We start from the raw sequence: 21,502 nt of genomic DNA, 5'->3' as shown, positions 1-21,502 counted from the left end.
AAACCAGGAATGTAAAAACGTTTCCAAGAAACTATGTAAGACAAGAATGCCGCATGTTCCCATGTTGTAAGGATATGAACGATAATAATAAGTATACATTAATAATAATAATAATTATTATATTGCAAATTATTTCTGACGTCTATAATTTTGAATCAAGAAGTTGAATCAATCCTCCAACCCTTTTCCCAATTTGCCTCTATATATATATATATATATATATATATATATATATATAAAAGAGAGGGTGTCAATTGCCAAAGCGTTCCAAATCCCAACATCATTGCACATTGTGTACAGCACCGAATTATTCCGCCTTCTCTCTTGAGAAAAACCAAACCAAACCAAACCCAACCCAACCCATCCCACCCCCAAACCCCTGCAACAAATTGCCAGGCAGGCTTTTATGCAACACTTGTTGCAATGGCAGCCTGAAGGTATGAAAGGAATTCAAGTTTTTTCCTGTCAATATCTTTTGTTTATTAGGCTGCTTTCGTGATTCTTTTTTAAAAATCTCAAATTTTCGCTTTTCTTGAAATTCTGATGGGAATAGTCTGAGCAGTTACTACGTTTCTACAAGATTTTGTTCTTGATAGGTTGAGGACAGATAGAAATTCACTCCGTTGGCCATCCTAATCATTTATATTTTTATAGTCCGTGTGAGTTCGTCTGTGAGAACGGTTTGATGCCACTTTTTGATTTGTTGGCAGTCTGGTTGGATTGTTGATGGTGTGTGGGAAGCCCTTAGAGTTAGAAGGATGTGGCTGTGGAAGAACATTGGGATGAGATGCGTGTGTTAATTTTTGGAACTTGGGTAGTTTAGTGTGAGAGAGATTCATGGAATGGAATGGGTAGTTGTGAGTTTGAAGGCTTGCCCTATAGAAGTGATGGATTTGTGTATGTATGGAGTGATGGCTTGTCGAAAGTCAAGAATTCGATTGTAATACATGATTATATATGAGAGGACTGATGCTGATTGATGGTGTTTCTATGAGACGTTTGTAGATTATTATTTTCAGGATTGATTAGGTTCATTGATAATAGAATCTGGTTTCGTTGGTTAATCTGACTATGAATGGTGTAGGGTTTATCATGTTCTTATAATCTGACTTATTTGTTGATTTTCTTTACAGTTTTTTTTACTAAAGCTATTTTCGAACAATATATACTGCTGACAGTTTCACAAAGAAAGCTTATTGCTGCTATGATTGATGATTAGACTTTTTCTAAACGTTGATATATGTTGAACAGATTTATGTTTAGGAAGTATTCGAAAATTCACTATATTGAACCTTTTAGTTATTTGTACGACCATTTTGTGCTCTGTAGCAGTAAAGGCAAATCAAGAAATTATTTTCATAGATGCTTCTCAATTGGTTGTTCTATGCTTATCTTTGTAAGTGGTGATGTTTTTGTGAGAACAAGGGTTGTGTTCACATAAAATTATAGTCTCCACAAATGATTTGGCTGTTACTTATGCTAAAGATACATTCATGATAACATAGATTAGTGTTAAGATAAATTCCTGTTATGGTTCTGGGAACAGAAGTTTGTCAAACGCTTTTGTTGGGATGATCCATAGCCCGTACTTCTTTGCTCGTACTACCTTTGGCTCTTATTACCTGATAAGCTCTATATCAAGATATCATCGGGAAGGGGGAGACTGAAAGCTCCTATGTGCACTTTTGTTTTTTTCTTTCTTCCCGTACAATTATCTACACAATGCTGTGCTTAGGTGTAAAACATTGAGCTGAATTAGCATACATGGGGTTTTGTGGGGATCATGTTAAAAATGCAATGGGAAACGATGTAGATAGATTTGACCTTTCCTAAAAATACATTTCTTCCTGATTGTCAACTGTAGAGGCATTTTGATACCTTGAAGTTAGGTAGATGCAGTGCTCTTGTTTAGTTTTGTTTTAGGTTTTATAAGTTTAGGGGCTCTTATATATTTGTTACTGACCCAACCCTGAATCTGTTTGACACATTTTTTGATTCTCATTGTTCCCGGATCATCTTACAACCAAAATATAGTTAGTCCTTTTGGGGTTTGACATTAGAGATGATTATGGATCTGGCTTTCTTTTGCATAAATATATAATATAGAGAAGACACATCGATAGAAAACCTAACTGCAGTGTCCTTATGCCACCCCACAAAGATCTAAATCTCTGGGAACGGCATAATGGCACTGCCATCTCCTTTCTTTGAACACACAACGTGAACTTGCGCCAAACTTTCTCTGCACTATGTGATGTTTATACAACCACGCAATGCAGCTACTGAGTTTAGAATCTTGACTGGTGGCTGCAGGTTTCTTCTTGCTTTAAGAACACAGTTTTCTCTCTTTTGGCTGTGGTTCCTTCTTTCTAGTCCAAGTCACAGCGTGCTATGATACTTGTCACCTATAAGCTCTTATTTCCCCCATTCATCATTAGCCTGCATTGACCTGCCCTTCAATAGCCTATTCTATGCTCGTGCTGCATATTACGAAAAGCTGCTATGCTATGGCCTTGGCTATGTGCTCACCTCTTGTTGCCAGTTAAGCTGAACTCGAAGACAAAAATAACGTAGGCTGCCTGATTGTGCATTGCAGTATTTGCTAATTTGTGTGGGAGAGCTGGTGAGCCGGGTCATTCTTGTCTGTATAGATGTGCGAACAAATTTCTGTTGTTCATTGTTGTGCATTGTCTCTCTACTTTGCAAATACTGTTTTATATGGGTGCCGAAACTTGATTTTTCACCCATCCTTTTTTTTTTCTAATAATTTGGATGTGTTAGACGCAGTATTATTGCCATTTGCATTTTCTGTTAGTGTTTGCTTCTGTGTCCAATATGGTACGAACATGTATCTCTTTTGGCATGTGGATCATTTATATTTGTGTTATATGGTACATTTATGATACCCAAATGAGTTGCCTATTTTTGTGTAGTGCCTTGTGTAAGTGACTGAAATTGCTTTTCATTAGTGCCATCCTAGTCTTATTCATTTAGTGCCATCCTAGTCTTATTTAATTTTGGTGTTGGTATTGTTGTTCCTCCCACTTCATATCAAATCATTTCTATATCTTATTTGAACATTATTGTTTCATGAATTATCCAAGAATGACATGCAGTTCCATATGATGTTTAATGGATGAGTTTCTCCATGTTTTGTTCAAAGAAAGTCGTAAACTTTCCGATAAAAAAAAAAGTATTAAGTTAGAGACAAACCTACTGTTTCAAAAGGAACAACTTATGCTGTGATGTCATGAGTTTGTCGCTTGATCACTCCTCAGACAGAAAATTTAAATTTGATACACTATCACAATGTATTGGCAAAACTGTGTAGATTTGCTTTCAGGCATGTAGATCAAAACCCAATACTGTATTATATGTGCTAAAAAATGTATATCTCTGATTAGATTATTGCTGCTGTATTATAGTTTCTTTGGTATGTAGTTTTCTGGTGATTCGTTAAATAGATTTTATTAACCACATGCGATGGCTTATTATAGCAGTTGAGAATGCTGACGTAGTTTCCATATATGTTGTAGATGGTCGTTACTGGACTTCAATCTTCCTGAAACTATAGTTTGTATGGAACAAAAGTATTCCAGAACCCGTTGCCGCAATATGGACAGCTTTGAAGAGCCTTGTCCAAAGGGGAGGAGATACGATGGTAATTTATTTTCCTCAATCCACGAAAGGAAATATTGTACAGTTTTGAAAAGTTCCCCATCAACATTAGTATACCAACGAAAGAGAAAGAGTTCTTCCATTTCTGGTGTTCAGATATCTTGTAGCAGTAAGCCAAGTAATGATTGTCGCTCCGCCATGAGTTTTGAGACCCCTTCGTCGGCCACTCAAGAGAACACCATTTCTGGTTCTGAGGGTGCGAAAAATGGTGTAAGGTCTTCAGTTATGGGTTCGGTTGGTTGGGATGCAGTTGCTGATACACTCTCGAATGGATGCCGTACTGAGGTGAAAGCAGGTTCTGGAGTGACTTTGATGACAGATGATCGGGGAAATTTGAACACCTGCAGTGCCAATGATAATTATTCATCTTCAAAATCAAATGTGGAACTGAGTTCAGCCTCATTGAAACATGACTCGGATGATGCAGGCGAGTGCTCCTCTTCTGGTGGATTGCTTGCAAATGAGACGTCCGAAGAGTTATCAGAAAGAGAGAGATGCATTTCAATTCTCAGAACCCAGGGATTGCTTGATACATTTCAGACAAGACAGCATCAAGGAAATTCTGGCATTAGTGACAATCACTACTGTATAAAGCCGTGCAAAGTTTGCAAGCGCCTGGAGAAAACATTAAGAATGCTAATATGCGACAACTGTGAGGAAGGATTTCATTTATCATGCTACAGTCCGCATATATCAATATTACCTATTGGTGAGTGGCATTGCAATTTATGTCTGAAAAAGAAGAACAAAAGATTAAGCAATCAGCCATCCAATAGTTCAGGCGATAACAGCACTGAGGTTGACAAATTAGGGTCCTTAAGGTTTATGTTCAGAGACACTGAGCCATATCAATCCAGGGTACGAATTGGCAGTGATTTTCAAGCTGATATTCCTGATTTGCTAGGCCTCGACGATGAGTAAGTTTCTTCTACTCTTATACATTAATGTGACTCATGAAAGTTTGTTTTAGTTAATTTTCGTGATGGTTGTTTGAGCAAAACAACTTTTCTTTTTCTTTTTTTTTTTTTTTTCTCTCCTCTCCCTCACTGCTTTTCATCAGAGATACATTTCTGTCTTAAATTTTAGGATCTGACTCCATTTTTCTTATGCAAAGACTGTAGCGTGATCTTGTGTGTTGTATACAATCTGCATATTCTTGCAATCGTTTTTAATGTTTTGATGCTTTAGCCTCTCCTTTGCAACTACAATGCCTTCCATTCTTATGGACACTCCTTGGTCTATCTTGTTCTCCATTGTGTGTCCTTTTATTAACCTGATTTCTTTTCATGAACTCTCGGCATGGAAGTGTAAGGCATGCCCCTTGCTAAAATTGTTGCCTCTCCACTTTTGTGTTTGTTTGCATTCTTGGTGAATTTGCATAGTATTTAGTAGTTGCTACTTGCTGTAGCTAGTGATTATTTTGTTGTCTGAACGACTTCTGGAGTTCATGATGCGCTCCATTATAGAGATGGTGATGATTACCTGCTAACATAGTTTGCACCTTCATTCTGTCTGAATTGTCCAAGTGGAAACTTTATCTTTCTAACATTATCTTGAATTTACTTCTGTTGTAAACATCTTTTGTCTATAGTTCTTATACTTCAAATCCTTGGCTATATACATTGAGTATTAGTGTACTATAAATATGTGTGAGTGTGTATATATATATACCTTTTCAACTTTCCACCATTGAATTATCTGCGAGTTTTTTTTTTGGAGTATACATTGTCCTGAAGTTCCGAATGTTCCTGCAGTCTCATTAGATTTTGTTGGAATTCTGTTTCCCAACCAAAAGACAATAAAAATGGTAATTGTGCCCCCCCCTACCCCCTTTTTTTTTTTATGTGTGTGCGTTCTTCCTTTGGCCTAGCTTTATAAGGAAAAAGACTATAAAAACCATTAGAAAGAAATATCTTTCAGTAATGGGCTAGCTTTGGTGATCTTAGTACGATTAATTTAAGTTTTGGTTCTGGGCAAACGGAGAATAATATTTTTGTACTGAGTACGGTCTCTGTTGCACCTATTATTAATCCAACCTATATATTATGAAAAGATATCTCAATGGTACATCAATATGGTCTCTGGTGTGCACACCCAAGCAGAACCAATATGCAAACACGTCATTTTTCGTATCTTGTTTCTTTCTGCTTGTGTCTAGAAGAAATTGGGAAATTATTTCGGGAAATGATATACTATCTCAAAGGATCCATTGTCCTCACTTTTGCTAATGTTAGCTTTGTTCTGTGAGATATGAAAAAATAAAAAAAAAAAAAACTTCAGTTTTGCTATGATTAGTGGTGTTATTTCTTTTTAAGTTCGTGCTTTGATGCTTTTTATTTTGTAATTCATCTCCTTAATAAATTATATGCTTCTATAATTCCCTCTTTACTGCTGCTGTAGGGCAAGTCACCTTATGGGTCAAACATTAGAAGTGGATCCTCCAACTGCCATAAACTTGGAGGTAAAAACTTTTGATGATTATTGTTCATCGTACCTAGAAAAGACCATGTTTTCCTGTTGAAGGATCTCATTGTATGATTCTCTGCAGAGAAGGGATGCTACCAAAACTGTAAAGCTGAGTTCCATTGGTAATTGGATTCAGTGCCAAGAAGTCATCGACAGTGTTGATGGCACTATATGTGGAAAATGGCGCAGGTGAATATGAATTCTTCATTTCAATAAGCATAATCTTTATATTTCAACTTTGACATGGAAATAAATTAGGAGTTTATATTAACAAACAAGCTATAGATTGAGGAGTTGATTTTAGGCAGCAAGTTTCATATGATGGGAATAGGCAAACAGGATTGTCCTTCCTATCAATGAGATATTGTAGACTGGAGATGAAGTCAAAGATAAGTAAGGGGTAACCGTGATTTCTTGAGATACTTGGGGATATTCCATGAGATTGAGTAGAGAACTAGTTCTTCTAGTAATATCTAAGATCATCCCTTTTAGAGAATTTTTGTGTATTGTGCTTCATTCTATAACTTCTTAGGCCTCATTAACTTTGAGTTACTATTGATGCCCTCTATGGTATCTTCATATGACTCCTCATTTGTTTCTGGATTGTCACTATGTGAACACCATTTATAGCCACTTCCTCAATTTCTGAAGCATCTCTTAAGTTTGGCCATCTTCTTGCATCCAATAAATCCCCCGACATTGAAATTTGGCAAAGATTGCAATAGGCTATTCTTTAGGAAATTTGGAAATGTCAAAATGAAGTTATCTTCAACAATGAGATATTCTCATTAACTAGATTATCCTTAGGTTTTGTCTCTTGGTTGGAGATTGGTAGTGCACGCACTCCCCTTCCAACCTCAGTTCTATGGTTAATAATCTTCAAGACGTCTCCTTTGTGCATAAAAAGAAGCCTATAGTGTGTTGCTCTGTGCCGTGGACAGCCCTCCCTTCCAATTCGTGAAAAATCAATATGGACGGATCAACTTTTGGAGAACCGGAGCAGCAGGTATTCAAGCTGTGATCGGATTACCTTGATTGTATTGTTTTTCATCCTATAGAAACACATTGGTTTGGCAGCCTCGAATCTTTCAGAATGCATGGTCACCATTCAAGCCTTTGAGTGTGTTACTCGGCAGCATATTGGACTCTAATTAAAACCTGGTGTTATATAGTTCTAGTCTAAATCACAATCACCTTGAGAATACTTCTTTCAGAGAGAGTTGAATATGCCATGGTGGTCTTAGTTTGAATGTTAGTTCAGAACACTTAGAAATATAGTTCAGTGTCATGCCCTTGCCAATAAGTCCTCTTAATTCTTAAAATTTGGAATAGAGTTCTCAAGGTCGCGGTTAATGGAGTTATTTTCAACAATAAGGAATTTCATCCGATTGGGTCATATTCTAGACTCGTCTATATGTTGAGAGATTGGTATCGAGAGTACTTTCCCAACATGGATATCCCTTTTGCTTCTTTACTAAATAAACTTCCTCACATCTCCAATGTGTAGAAAAAGAAATCGAAAGCGTATCCTCTGGGGTATCATGGGAATTCCCTCTTAAAGTCTGGTGGAAAATTATCCTCGGATAGGTCCACTTTTGAAAGAGGGGATCGGGTGGTATTGGTGCAGTCATCTGGGATCATCTTGGGCATATTATATTTATCCTATCGAAACTCAATGTTGGAAATTCTTGGCCTCACTCAAGTCCTTGAATATCTTGTTCCGGCTTAGTCTGGACCATTGTTTCGAATTATTGTTGAGTGTGATTCAAAGAATGCTGTTCGATGAGGCCAAGGCGCTGAACCTTCTTTGAAATTTATCCAGACATCAATAAGCTCCGCTGCTACATTTCTAGATCCCCCTTCATTATCTTCCAACGCATCTCTCGTGGTGCAAACAGAATGTCAGATTTTTTGGAAAAACATGGAACAAGAGAAAAATCTCTCAATTTGGTTGTAACTTTTATTCCGTCCTGCTATTCAGATTTCCAAAACTATTTGGCCCTAGATTCAGCTGCTATACCTATCTCTCTATCTGTTTCCGAACTCTCCAACAGGCTGTAGTCCTCCTATCTTGGAATTTATAAAATCCTTTCTTTTCCAAAATGAAAAAAATAAAAAAATAAAAGATCAGATGGTTTACATCATGAACATGGATAAGCAATGCACATTCCTGTTATAGAAGAAAACAATGTGAACAAGTTTAGCAACCCTGATAGGATTTCTAGGAAAAGCTGGATTCGATGACAACTTTTTCTTCGGAAAAAGAGTGCATCTCTGGCGATTGCTCCTTGTTAGACAAAAAATTCTAGTTGAAATTGAGAAAAAGGCCCTATTCTTAGAGAATAAAATTCTAGATTGTAATATTAGATAGCTGAAGAAGGTTAAAGCCATCTGAACGGCTTTGTTCCCATCTTTAGCTGAGAATACCAAAAATACTTCTAAAAGGTGCAGGATAAAGTCTGGCATTATCCTCGGGGATGAAGTCAAATGGCACTGAATCTGGTATCGAAAGAGGACTGTCTAGGTGTGTTTCTTTAAGGTTTGGATTTGGGATTAGTAAAATTGGAATTGAAATAGTGTTTGATGTGATATTTTGAATGAAAATGTAATGTATTAAATGGAAAAATAAGTGTGTTTGATTCGGTGATTTTCAAATATATATATTTATTTTAAAATAGTGCGAGATCAAAACCAGGCCTTAAAGAAACAGTCCTCGGGATCTTCAAAAGAGTCTGGGGAATTGGGACAACTGGACAAGATTCCCAATTTAATTTCTTGGATGGGTTTTAGATCTTGACCATTGGAACGTAGGAGATGGATCTTGTTAAAGGCTTATATTGCTGCCACTGATTAATGAAGAATTTGGAATCAAGTTGTTGTCCACAGCCCAAGGAATTTTAGATTTTCGCCTCCAAATTGAGTCTTCCAGTATCCAGAGTTTCTAAAATGAAGATTTGCTTGAAACGGCTTATTCACAAAGAGATCAATCATCTGGATTGCTCATGATGGCATTTTAAAACTAATATTACTTTCCTGGCAGTTTTCACTCCTACAAAACCACATTTAGCTAACTTACCAAACTATGTTTGCTAGTTAAAAATTTTTGCACCGAGGTTCAGTGTTTCCAAAAATGTTAGTTTTCAGATGCATTAGAAAGTTTGTAAAATGCTCTATATGTATATCTAGTATTTCTCTTGTTTTCTTGAATCTGAAGAATCAACATTTGTAGTCGACAACCAAAGAAGTCTTTAAAGGAGCCAACTGCTCCATAACAGAATTTCATCATTATTTGAACTTTGACCCGAAAATTGTGAATTATCACCAGCTAATCTGAATCTCAAAGTTCGATCCTTGGAACTATGACTGCTACCATTAACATGTGTCTGTGCATCCCTTACTATTTTTCTCATGATATAGCAAATTTTGATGAACATGTTGCGATTACTTCAATTCATGTTTGTAAACTTCGGAACTGAACATATGCCAGGGCACCCCTTTTTGAAGCTCAAACTGACAACTGGGAATGCTTCCGATGTGTTCTTTGGGATCCAGTCCACAGCGATTGCGCTGTGCCCCAGGTATTTATATGCTACAATTTTTTTCTTCTTCGCACGGTGATATTAAATTTCTCAGTAGTTTCCAATTTTACTCCAAAGCATAGTCCTGCCCAAATTCCTCTAGTTTTGAATATTCTTGTGTCATTTCTTTTGTTCGCCATTTCTTAATTTTATTCGGTCCATGAAACTATGCAATATGGACAGGTAAAGAAGTTTATATCGAATTCTTCCTGATCAAGATTTCTTAACAAATAAAAGCCATTTTTTTGCCCCACAACCAGCTCCTGTTTCCATCAAAGCTTATACTTTTCGCCAGCTATTTCTCTATAATAACTTTGCTGTCTATTTCTGTCTCAGGAGGTCGACACGGAAGAAGTTATGAGGCAATTGAAGTACATAGATTTGGTACGTTTGACAATTCTTTGATACTCTCATTTTCGCTGCGCATACTACTTTCTATTCTCTTTCCACTCCCAACTAAAATGACCAACGACGAATTCATGCAGCTGCGGCCCCAACTGGCTGCCAAAAGGCGCAAATTGGTTACTTCTAGAAAAAACGGGGGGAGGATCTGAATGCTAGAGTGTTGGTTGGCGACCCGCCCGGTGCTCCCTCAACCGCTGCGCGCGCCGTGGTCTTCTAAGAATATGCAAAAATGTTTGGCAATTTTGTAATAGCCATATATATCTATCTGAGAATCTGGCATTGTTTGTATGCATATATATATATATATATATATACACATCAAAAAGGGACTTTGTGCACAGAAAAGACGTGTTTTGGTGTATAAATGTCATCTTAATTGGCCGGCACCTCCATATATATTTCTCCTTAATTTCAAATCTTTTCTCATTATTAGAGATGAAGATAGAAAGTACTGAATGTATTGAAATTTCAATGAAGTACTGAATTTATTAAAATTTCCAATGCATCGATATGAAATTTTTTTGACATGCTGAAAAGTTTGTTATATTAAAGTATCGGTGTATTGAAGGTTTGTATGATATTAATATAGAATTTAGCATACTGAGAATTTGATGGCATAAAATTTCCGGTGTATCATTCTGTATCATACTATCTGTTGTTCATGGCAAATTGAAGTAATCTTTTCTAGCTTTGGCGGAGTGATTTGCTCAAGTAGCGTGCTATTGTCAATTTGTACCAAAAAATTAATATGTCATCCCTTGTAAGCATGAAAAGAAATTTATGTAATAAAGATTTGTAGAGAAGCAATAATAATTTATTGCTTTTGTAGCAGATTCATTGTCTATAACTTTTTATAATTCAATTAAACGTTCATTTTACAAATTTGATTATCATAGATAGATATCATGGATATTAATTAATCTTCCTAGTATATTTTATTCTTTTCATCACAAAATTACAATGATCATTCATGACGTGCTGCATCAATTGAAAACATTATTTGCCATTTTATGATAGGCGTGTTAGATTTGTATTCATTTTATTAAAAAAAAAAAAACTAAATCGAAACCTCGATACGATGCGCGAAGCAAAAGCGGAACCAAAAATGAGACAACACCCCCAACTGTCAGGGGCAAAAACGTCATTTGGCATGCAACCGCCGGTCTGATTTCAAATATTCACAATCCAAACACGTCGCTAGAGAGGAAAATGAAATATGGAGAAATGAGAGGAAGCATTTTCATTGCATGCAGAGATTGCCAACGAGAGAGAGGGAGAGAGAGAGAGAGAGAGAGAGAGCGCATAAAGCAAGCCCGCCCTCTTCTCTCTCTCGGATTCGGATACGTTCTCTTCTCCTTCTGATTGATTGATTGATTGATTGATATTGGCGTTGCATGGCGTCACCAGTAATGGAAAGCTTTCGCAAGGCTTATGGAGCTCTCAAGGACTCCACCACGGTGGGCCTTGCAAAGGTCAATAATGGCCAGTTCAAGGTGCGTGCGCCTAGCCTGATTGATTGATTCGATTGGATTGGATTGGATTGATTTAATTGCAAAATTTGGGGAGATTTTGATCCATTGTTCTGTGTTGTGATTTTTCTGTTTGGAAATGTCGATCGGTTGTTTTCTGGCGGTCTGAGTTTGAATTCGTTTGGTAATTTGTTGCAAGGATTTGGATATTGCGATCGTCAAGGCCACCAATCATGTAGATTCTCCCCCAAAGGAACGTCACGTTAGAAGTGAGCTATAATTTCTGCATATTTATTATATCGATCGAAATTACATTCCGTTGGAGGAATTTTGATAACGCGATTGAATTTCTCCATAAAAAAATGGCGATTCTCGTGCTCTGTGTGTTCGGCAGAGATATTTTCAGCGGTTATGATTTCGTGCCCGCGAGCTGACGTTGGTTACTGCATCTACGCACTTTCGAGGAGATTGGCAAAGACACGCAGCTGGATCGTAATTCCTACCTCCCAATTCTGTTTTCCTGGTTCCTTCAATTCGTATTTTCCAGATAAATCGACCTTCAAACTCAATTCTGTTTTCCTGGTTCCTTGTGAACCAATTTCTCCCCTTCCATCGATAAATGTTTAGCATGTGTTCTTTGTGATTCGCCGTTCAATCCTTCGTGGATAATCTGGTGTAGTGGTTCTCCTTTCCAGGTAGCTGTGAAAGCTTTGATCGTTTTTCATAGGATGCTAAGAGAAGGCGATCCGAGCTTCAAAGAACAGTTGATACACCTGGTCTCCAGGAAGGGGAATGTATTCCGAATATCTAATTTCAAAGACGATTCGAATAGTCTAGGTGAAGACCCAGCCAGTGAATCATTTTCCATAATCACAACAACATGTTTTTGAATGGATTAAACATATCTTCTTCTGATGCAGCTTGGGATTGCTCTGCCTGGGTCCGTGCATACGCGCTCTTTCTAGAGGAAAGACTCGAGTGCTTAAGAGCACTGCACTTCGATATTGAGGCTGACAGAGTGTCGAAACCAGGGGCGCCCAAAGTAAGTAATGCTTCTTCTTCTTCAGCAATTGCGCTGTCTGTTCCTCGACATCCTTCAGAAGTGAAAATCACCGTGGAATGTTTAACTGCTGTGTTAGGTGAAGTGTAAAATCGACATGTCGAACGCTCAACAGATACTAGAACACCTACCTTCACTGCAGCAGCTTCTGTACCGCCTACTCTGTTGCCAAGTAATGCTCGGATGCCATAGTTCCAATCATCTTTTGTTTTACGGTTATGGCTTATAACCAACCAACCTCATCTCTTGCAGCCTGAAGGACTTGCCTGCCGCAACTTTCTCATCCAATACGCCTTTGCTCTGGTAAACACTGAATTCGTTGAAAGCCGATCGGATGCCTAGCTGGCTCGTTTGTTCGGACTAACTGCATTTGCTGCCCAATGAAACAGGTTGTCAAGGAGAGCTTCAAAGTGTACTGTTCCATCAATGATGGGATCGTTAATCTTGTGGATATGGTAAGCATGAATGTTTCGTGTTCCCCTCGGTGGCCTTGCCGGCATCTTAACCAAGCATTGTTCATAACGTTCTCTCTCTCTCTCTCGTTTTGCAGTATTTTGAGATGCCTAAGCATGAAGCCATTAAAGCTCTGGACATCTACAAAAGAGCTGGGAGACAGGTCGTTTGTTTGTTCTCTACCTATAGGCTATACCTCTCTTATGGAATCGTTGAATGCATGCGAACTGATCTTTATGTTCTTTCTATAGGCAGACCAACTAGCCGATTTCTACAGCTTCTGCAAAACTCTGGATCTTGCTCACACATTTCACTTCCCCACATTAAGACAGGTTCATCATTTCATTTCTAACTTGAAAAGAAAAGAAAAGAAAAGAAAAGAAAAAGAGAAAATCCGATGTTGGGCTTGTTGATGTTGTTGTTTCCTGATGATTCTATGCTGTTGAACTCGCCAGCCTCCTCCCTCATTCCTTGCAACCATGGAGGAATATATCAAGGAAGCACCCCGAGAGAAGATGGTGAGAGGATCATATAATTTTCCTAGTTGATTTTTATATAACAGAAGCGATGATGAAATTTGATCATATTCGGTCGGCAATGTTCCTTTCCTTTCCTTAACAGCAACAGAACACAAATGAAGAGCCCGAAACAGCGGAGGAACCTGAAGAGGAAGTGAAAGAAGTAGAGACCGAGACTCCAGGAGCAGGTGTGGATTCACAGGAGGAGATTGTACATGTGTCCTCCACCGATGCTAAAGTGGTGGATCCTCCTCCATCAGCAGTAGTCCATGAAGAGGATGACCTGCTCGTAAGTTGTAGTTGTTGTTGGCACATGTTCTAACATCTCTACACCACCTTTTTTTCTTTCCTTCTTGCTTTCTTTCTTGGCTTTACTCATCACAATCTCAATCTCATCTCTATTCTATGTTTGGCCTAATTAATGAAGGGACTGCTGCGAGAACTGAGCCCGGAAGCCAAGAAGATCGAAGAAAGCAACGCCCTGGCGCTCGCTATCATCCAACCCGGTCGGTAACACTAATCAATCAATCAAAGAAGATGATCACAATATATATACAATTCCTTTCCTCCCCGCAGGCAACGATTTGCTGTCCTCCTCCTCCTCCGACAACAAGGCTCCTCTGGCCGAGAGCACGGGATGGGAGCTGGCGCTGGTGACGCAGCCCAGCAACATGACCAGACCTCCTCAAGTAGCCGAAACCAAGATGGTCCGTCTCCTCTGTCTACTAGATCTACATGTCTTCTTTCTGATAATTGACAATATTGATTAACCCTAACCCTAACCCTAATTATTGTCGAGTGGCATGCAGGGTGGCGGCTTCGACAAGCTGTTGCTGGACAGCCTGTACGACGACGAGGCTTCGCGCAGGCAGCTGCAGATGCAGAGGGCCGGTGGATACAGCAGCGGCGGCTACCCCCAGGGAAATCCATTCGACGTATTCGCCGGGAACACTGCAGACATGGCAATGGTGCCTCATCATCATCATCCACAGCAGCAGATGTATATGCAGCAGCAGCAGATGCATAATGATAATAATAATAATAATAATATGATGATGGTGATGACAGCAGCACCCTACAACAACATCAACAATAATCCTTATGGTAACATTCATCAGCAACGCTATTATTATCCTCACCAGCAGCAGCAGCAGCAGCAGCCAATGTGGTCTACGAATCCATTTGGGGACCCTTTTGGATATTTTCCGACAAATGCAAATGGAAACCACACCTTGCTTTGAACAACAGTCTCTCTCTGTAACTGTAAGTGAGTGAGTGATCAGTATTTATTGTTTGTTATTATTAACAACAATAAATCACTACCATTTCATTTGATTTGATTTATTGATTCATTTGACACATCACATGACTTGACTTGACTTGACTTAACTGTAAAGATACATCCATATATATCCCCTGCTCTGCTGGTGTTGGTTGTAAAATTGTTTTGACTTGCATTGCATTGGGAACAGACGTTGGACGTTTATTTCAACAAAGATTTATTTGTTTTTTTATTATTTATTTAAAATATTATGTTAAAAAAAGATATATAATAAATCTCAGAGTAACTAGCTGTTGTATTATTATTATTATGATGAATTCAGGAATATTCTGATGGCAATATTTGCGGCAGTTACGCCTAAATAACTAAGGCTCCATATAAATAAAAATTTAGAAAAATAACAGTGTCTAAAAATATTTATATGAACAAACAGAGTGTAAGCGGTGTTGATAGCTCTTATCTTCAGCCCCTGTAGATGTAGATGTAGATGTAGATCTAGTGTCGGATACTCCTCCTTGAGTAGATTAAATTTTATAATCTAAATAAGCCGGTGAAATCTGAAACACATTGGAAGCCATCCCATCCCCATCCCCACCGCCAACAACAGATTATCACTATCCCTTCCGCGACCTCGGGAGACCTTCTTAACGAACAAGTCTCATGTCCAAAAAATGCATCACTATTGCTGCATACATAATAGCCCAAACCAAATCTATGGTACAGACAGACAGACAGACAGACAGACACACACACACAGGGGAAAAGATCACTAATTACATGATGACATCATAATCTGTTTGTTAGTTTAGTTCCTCTACATGTATATGTAAGCAATCAATCTGCAAACCAAAATGGCGAGAAAGGACAAAACAGAAACAACAAACACCCAACACCTTCTTTACTACATCTGGGACAGAAGGCTGCTCATCTTCCGAAGCTCCTTCAGCGCGCACGCAGCTGTCACGTGCCCGTTTCCCACCACTCCCTTCATCTCTGGCCGCCGCTGCTGCTCGAGCGCCGTCTCGATCACCTGCGACGACACCGAGCTGAGGTTAGAAACTCGGATGATCTGAAATCCAAAGATTTAAACATGTTTTCGACAATAGACTATCACTCGATTCTACTCGACTTCATCATTTATCACCTCAATGTTCTCGAGCATCGACCGGCCGAGCCGCCGCAAGCTGATGATCAGATTCTGGTCGATCGTCTCCCCCTCCTCGCTCGACCCCGGAGCGATTTCTTCAGCCACAGAATCACCACCGCCATTCCCGTCGCCTTTATTGTCGCACGATGCTCCCGACATTCCCTCGCCGTTGCTCGTCCCAAACTTCCACAGCCATTGAAGTTTACCCGATAGAGTTCTACTCCTTTTACCCTCCCTCCCCAACTCACTACTTTGGCCGCACTTGAAAGACTCGTCATCTCCGCCTCCGTCGGGAAAGTCAGAGACGGGAAGAGAAGGCCAACCCGGCTGAGCCCCCCAAAATTCGAAGTCGTTCTCATCATCAACCGTCGAGTTAGATGCAACGCTGCTAGTTTCCAATCCATTCTCGCCATCGCAATTCCCCCGATCGGGAGAGTTTCCCTCGTTTCCACTGCAGCTGAATTTCCTACCGGCGGCATCGTCCCGTCCCGAGTTCCCGTCACTTTCATGCGTCGGTCCAAGCCGCTGCAACAAATCATCCAACAAATTCCTCCGAACTGCGGCCGTCTTTGAATTCTCGTCCTTTCCGTCCTTCTTCAATAGGCCGAGCAGCCTCACCCGCTCCGCCCAACCGGAAAACCGTTTCTCCAACGATCCTCCTCCTCGACGGTGCGATTCCTCCTCGTGCATAACTCTCCATTTCTCTTCCCAATAGCTCTCCGGAAAGATTTTCAGAGGAGTTCTCGGCGACGAAGGGTCCCGTAAGTGGTTCACGTCGACGGCCAGTGCTTGCAGCGACTTTGCCTTCGCCACCATCTTCCCGAGCTCCGCATCTTCCGGAAAGTTCAGCAGCTTTTGCAAACAGGCAGTGGCATTATCCGAGGCGAGAAGCGACGATCGCAGCTGAAGTATCATTGAAACGGCAAAGGCAGACACGAACGCCCCTCGTGCAGAATTGAGGGCTCCGAAATCACCGTTTTTGTCGCTGTCCCTGACAATCCTCGCATTGTCGCACGCAAAAATCTCGTCCCAGATTAGCAGAAGATCTTCGAGAGAGAACTCACGGCCAAACAATACCCTCAGCCACCGCATCGAAAAGTATTGCGGCTCGACCCCGAGCTCCACAAGGTGCGTGTGGAGGGGAGAATCGACGATAGCCAGCAAATGGTATATAACTGCAGAGGCTTCGATCACAGGGGCGAAACCGGAATGCGAAACACTGTACGGCGAAGTGGAGAAAAACTCGGCCATAGCAACCGCACCGCCGGCACCTTTCATCAGGACATCGAACATCACATAGGCATCGTGTTCCATGAATTTCTCGGACAGGACAACACCTAGCTCACCTTCAGCTCCGTAGGCGTCGCTGAGCAAGACAATGGTTTGCGTAGTGGGATCGAGCTCGGTGGCGGCACTGGACTTTCTGGAACTATTTTGGGGTCCTGTCCCATCTCCGGCACATTCCGGGAATTTTTCGAAGTCAAATTTGTACATGAGGTCATTTTCTTGGTAGGAGAACCCGTCGAATTTGTCCGCAAAGTGGTCCTCGTAAGCTTTTCTCACTTCCGAAAGACGCTCGACGTCTACATGGAGGACATACAACAACGGCGCCAAGACTTCGTGCATTCCTGCATATGGAGAGAATTTACGTAACAAACAGACAAGCAACAACACTCGGACAGACAATCGTAGTAATAATAACCATACGGACTTCAACATTTAAAGCTGCATTGGATTCATCAAAATTACTCAGCTCGGCGCTGCAGACATATGAATCAATGGAACTAAAAAACGGTAAGAAATCCACATTATCTACCTTGTCGATAGCCGTACTCAGGATGTTTAAGGCACCAAAGCAATAAAATTCGGCGCAACATAACTTGGCAACCGTTGGTCCGGAAATATCCACCTCTTTCAGGGTATAGCCGCGTCAAATCCTGATCCACCATTCGTTCGAGCTCTGCATTCCGGAAGAAACGGCTCCACATGCTGTCTGCAAGACACAAACAAAATTTCCGGCATCAGAGGTGTGCAGCAGCAAATTGAGGTTGTCCGAAAAGGACAAGAAAGCGAATTTGTTAACCTGGATTTTGAGACAGGGGATTGTCCATGACGAGATCTGGCGAATTACTTCCATCTTTAGGCAAATGCGGATCGACTAGAAGCTGTTTCCTCAATGCAGCATAGCTGCGGAGAAGTGGTCCGTGTTACATTTTACAGAATTTCAGAGTTTTATGTATGTTATTAATGACGAAATCAAAGGCCTATAACTGATTTGAGACAGAACAAATGGTTTTTCGTGTTGTCTCAAAATCAAGGGCATAGCTGCCATTCGTTTTCGATCTAAAAATATGTTTAAAATATCTCAACGCTTCGAACACATATGATTTTCTATCATAAATATATCTAAAATATCTCAGACAATTAGAATGAATTCGAACACACTTGAGTTTCATCACACGCACAAATGCAAATGGAAATGGAAATTGAGAATCATTTCTGAAATAAAATTCCGGCAGCATTATAAATACTACCTCCGGCGGGAATTGGCGGTGACGCGGCGGAGATCGTCGATGGAGGCTGAAGGCGACGAAGGCAGAATCCCCAAATCTATGCGCCATCGAATGCCCCTGAGGTCGCCGAACCGCCGGGAGCCAACAGAAGACGACGCCATCTCGGGCGTTGTTCGTTCTAGACCCACCGGAGGCATTTTCTCCCCCGCCTTCCCCTCCTCCAATCGACGCCGGAAATTCTTACGCCCTCCGACGCCGGCGAGATTAACCGGATTTCCTCAGCGCCTTCAAGTGCAACGGAAAAACAACAGAGAGCGAATTCAGAAACAGAGAATAATTCCGCATTCAACAATTAAGATCACGCGAGAAATCAATCGCCCTAAAACCAATCATTGATCAGCTTTTCCTGAAATCCCTTTTGAATTGGGAATCGATAAAAATAAATAAATAAAATAAAATAACAAATACAATTACTTAATTAACAGTAATCAAGAGCAGGAGAAGATCGATCGATTACCCAATCCCCCCCGAAACACAGAAATTTTCAGCAAGTAAAAGCAAAAAGTCTGGAGGGAAAGGGAGAGCGAAGGAGGGAGGGAGGGAGGGAGGAATCAGGCAAAGGAGAATTTGGGGGAGAAAGAGAGGGGAAAGGAATATTACTATTACTAGTAATAGTAATAGTAACAGAGAGGGAGCATATGCGATGGAATATGACGATGATCATCATCATCGTGAAATTGGTATCGGTATCATCAAATTCAAATCTGCCCTCCACCGAATCCGATGATGGAAGTTCCATTGAAACCCTTCTTTCCCCATTTATGCCAATTTGTGTTTCTCTCTCTTTGTGGATGCAGTCAGACCCGACACAGATTTTATATATATATATTTCATAGCCTATGTATGCGTTTGTTGGTGGGATTTTTAGCTGTGTAATTTTTAAAAAAATACTATTAGTATTTTAAATATATATTTTGTTTTACTTTAACATTTTTTTTTTAATTTTTAAAATTTATCTCATAACAATTTATATATTTTTATTTTTAATAAATTTATTAATATAAATTATATTTAATAAATACAAATAATATAATTAAATTTTTAATATTTGACGTACATATAAATTTATTAAAAAATATAATATATATTTTTAATTTATTTAATTAAATTTTTAATTTTTAATATATATATTTTTTATTTATATATAAAACTTTTAATTTTTTAATAAAATTATTTTATATTTATTAAATATATTTAATTACTGTATAATAAAATTATCAAATTAAAATAATAGGAGGAAGAATTAATTATAGATATGAAAATAAATAAATAAACCCACCACACCTCCGCCTATCCCCAACCCCAACTAATCCCACATCCGCCGGCATGGATCATCGGTCAAAAATATATGAGGGCCCAACTAATCCCACGTCCGCCGACATGGATCATCGGTCCAAAATATATTCAGACTATTCGGTCGAATCTCTAAGGAAGTGAAATAATATTTATTTTTATTTTTTGTTTTAAATTAAAAATTTAATATTATAATAGAATTTACAATTTAGTCCCCTTCTTGTTTTGAATCTTTTCCTTTCGTGAACCTAAATGCCCTTCCCCATTTTGACCAAACGTTCTGCCCAGTTGTTTCCGCCGCTAACGCCACCGCCGATGCGTCTGCCCGTACAGCCGCTCCGCTGCCGACGCCACCACCGACCCAACCCCTCGAGCCTCCGATGCCACCGCAGACCGACACCGCCCGTCCCAACCCCTCCGCTCCCAACGCCACCGCCTATTCGGAGACCCATCCCTTTTTGGGGAGTTTATAATTTTTCTTTTGAGGCTTTTCAGTGGAAGTGTGAAAAGTGATATTAAAAATTGAAATTTGAATTTTTGTTAATGTATATTTATTTGTATTAGTATTGGTTGCAAATTTTGAGAATGAAAAAGATTAGTAGAAGAAAAATACGAAGAGTTGAGTTATTCTTAATTTTTAGAAGTTTGATTGTTAGAAATTCGTTCAGTCTATCTTTCCCACCAGGAAATCATCTTCTCAAGATTGTTTTAGTTGTATGTTGAGTAACTGAAACAAAGATATGTATGTCGATCAATTCAAAGAAGGGTTATTTGTCACTATTGATTTCGTCACTCTGGAAATGCTAAGTTGAATTCAAAATGTTTGTTTGTGATTTCTGCAAATCTTGGTAGCTGGAGTGGTCATTTGATTGGACATACATGATCAGAGGACTAGTCCTGGACAAAAAAAGAGGCAACATTTGAAGGTTTGTGTTGTTTCGTTGGTCCCATCGTGTTCACTTTTATTACAGAAAATCCCCCATATTGATTTGTTACCTTATTCGTTCGGCTCCGTGCATAACATCGCCAAAAGAAACAAACATAAATCCACTTGTATATAATTTTGCATACTTCTTGAAATGTATACAAAACAATGAAGCTTTAAGATCCTAAAGTTTTTCACATATCTAATTGTTAAAAAACTCAATTCCACATCAACACAAACATACAGAAAAAAATCTTGGTAAAATTTTTCACACGACTAATTGTTAAAAAAACTTAATTCCACATCAACATAAACATACATAAAAAAAATTTGGTAGGAAAAATGACTGCATTCAATCAAATTTCCAAAAATCGAGAGTTAACACTCATATTTTTCTTCTACTATTCTTTTTCATACTCCCAAAATTTACAACTAACATCATTACAAAAATACATCAATAAAAATTCAAAATTTATTTCCACTGAAAGCCTCAAAAGAAACAAACATAAATCCCCCAATAAAATGGTGGGTCTCCGAATAGCTGGAGGTGCCGGGGCGGAAGGGGCAGGATCAGGCGGTGGCGCCGGCAGCGGGAGCGGCTGGGCGGGCGGACGCGTTGGCGGTGGCGTCAGCGGGTAGAACGTCGCACTCAAGT

The 21,502-nt window shown here is 39.4% G+C and overlaps 3 protein-coding genes and 1 long non-coding RNA gene across 6 annotated transcripts; 2 read left to right on the top strand and 2 right to left on the bottom strand.

Annotated features, from left to right (window-relative positions):
• Positions 1 to 256: 256 nt before the first annotated feature.
• On the top strand, positions 257 to 10,599 carry LOC127266384 (uncharacterized). Of its 2 annotated transcripts, none has more exons than XM_051296610.1 (7): positions 257 to 437; positions 3,537 to 4,595; positions 6,079 to 6,139; positions 6,227 to 6,333; positions 9,632 to 9,722; positions 10,059 to 10,106; positions 10,208 to 10,599. In XM_051296610.1, exons 2-7 carry the CDS (start codon positions 3,580 to 3,582, stop codon positions 10,274 to 10,276), a joined length of 1,392 nt encoding a protein of 463 aa, XP_051152567.1. In that variant the 5' UTR covers positions 257 to 437; positions 3,537 to 3,579; the 3' UTR covers positions 10,277 to 10,599. The 2 variants fall into 2 exon arrangements, with proteins under 2 accessions (XP_051152567.1, XP_051152568.1); XM_051296611.1 differs by lacking the exon at positions 257 to 437 and adding an exon at positions 539 to 2,623.
• Positions 10,600 to 11,396: 797 nt separating this feature from the next.
• LOC127266290 (putative clathrin assembly protein At5g57200) lies at positions 11,397 to 14,868 on the top strand. The gene is made up of 15 exons (XM_051296482.1): positions 11,397 to 11,620; positions 11,796 to 11,865; positions 11,991 to 12,088; positions 12,292 to 12,433; positions 12,517 to 12,638; positions 12,736 to 12,828; positions 12,909 to 12,959; positions 13,046 to 13,111; positions 13,207 to 13,272; positions 13,361 to 13,441; positions 13,565 to 13,627; positions 13,731 to 13,916; positions 14,055 to 14,133; positions 14,204 to 14,334; positions 14,437 to 14,868. The coding sequence occupies exons 1-15, from the start codon at positions 11,522 to 11,524 to the stop codon at positions 14,866 to 14,868; spliced, it is 1,779 nt and encodes a 592-aa protein (XP_051152439.1). The 5' UTR covers positions 11,397 to 11,521.
• Positions 12,427 to 14,887, bottom strand: LOC127266291 (uncharacterized). The gene is made up of 3 exons (XR_007842122.1): positions 14,767 to 14,887; positions 12,788 to 14,578; positions 12,427 to 12,690 (listed from the first exon to the last, which is right to left on the bottom strand). It is a non-coding gene; the product is annotated as an uncharacterized LOC127266291 (long non-coding RNA).
• Positions 14,888 to 15,570: 683 nt separating this feature from the next.
• On the bottom strand, positions 15,571 to 19,430 carry LOC127266289 (uncharacterized). 2 transcript variants are annotated; one of them, XM_051296481.1, is made up of 6 exons: positions 19,044 to 19,430; positions 18,591 to 18,854; positions 18,140 to 18,243; positions 17,873 to 18,049; positions 16,054 to 17,684; positions 15,571 to 15,939 (listed from the first exon to the last, which is right to left on the bottom strand). In XM_051296481.1, exons 2-6 carry the CDS (start codon positions 18,764 to 18,766, stop codon positions 15,811 to 15,813), a joined length of 2,217 nt encoding a protein of 738 aa, XP_051152438.1. In that variant the 5' UTR covers positions 18,767 to 18,854; positions 19,044 to 19,430; the 3' UTR covers positions 15,571 to 15,810. The 2 variants fall into 2 exon arrangements, with proteins under 2 accessions (XP_051152438.1, XP_051152437.1); XM_051296480.1 differs by having other exon boundaries at positions 19,087 to 19,430.
• Positions 19,431 to 21,502: the final 2,072 nt, after the last annotated feature.

This window comes from Andrographis paniculata, unplaced genomic scaffold, assembly GCF_009805555.1.
Source record: "Andrographis paniculata isolate CXL003 unplaced genomic scaffold, ASM980555v1 Contig75END, whole genome shotgun sequence".
NCBI classification, from domain to species: Eukaryota; Viridiplantae; Streptophyta; class Magnoliopsida; order Lamiales; family Acanthaceae; genus Andrographis; species Andrographis paniculata.
The sequence above is the reverse complement of the archived record's forward strand: the minus strand, read 5'-3'. Positions and strand labels throughout refer to the sequence as shown.

Excerpts from the sequence above, each read along its gene's own strand:
- LOC127266290 (XM_051296482.1), top strand. The coding sequence starts at position 11,522 with ATGGCGTCACCAGTAATGGAAAGCTTTCGCAAGGCTTATGGAGCTCTC. Across the intron at positions 11,621-11,795 it reads TCAATAATGGCCAGTTCAAG|GATTTGGATATTGCGATCGT; the intron begins GTGCGTGCGCCT and ends ATTTGTTGCAAG. Across the intron at positions 12,829-12,908 it reads ACCGCCTACTCTGTTGCCAA|CCTGAAGGACTTGCCTGCCG; the intron begins GTAATGCTCGGA and ends CATCTCTTGCAG.
- LOC127266384 (XM_051296610.1), top strand. The coding sequence starts at position 3,580 with ATGGAACAAAAGTATTCCAGAACCCGTTGCCGCAATATGGACAGCTTT. Across the intron at positions 4,596-6,078 it reads TTGCTAGGCCTCGACGATGA|GGCAAGTCACCTTATGGGTC; the intron begins GTAAGTTTCTTC and ends CTGCTGCTGTAG. Across the intron at positions 9,723-10,058 it reads GCGATTGCGCTGTGCCCCAG|GAGGTCGACACGGAAGAAGT; the intron begins GTATTTATATGC and ends TTTCTGTCTCAG.
- LOC127266289 (XM_051296481.1), bottom strand. The coding sequence starts at position 18,766 with ATGCCTCCGGTGGGTCTAGAACGAACAACGCCCGAGATGGCGTCGTCT. Across the intron at positions 17,685-17,872 it reads TGAGTACGGCTATCGACAAG|GAATGCACGAAGTCTTGGCG; the intron begins GTAGATAATGTG and ends CTCCATATGCAG. Across the intron at positions 15,940-16,053 it reads CGATGCTCGAGAACATTGAG|GTGATCGAGACGGCGCTCGA; the intron begins GTGATAAATGAT and ends GTGTCGTCGCAG.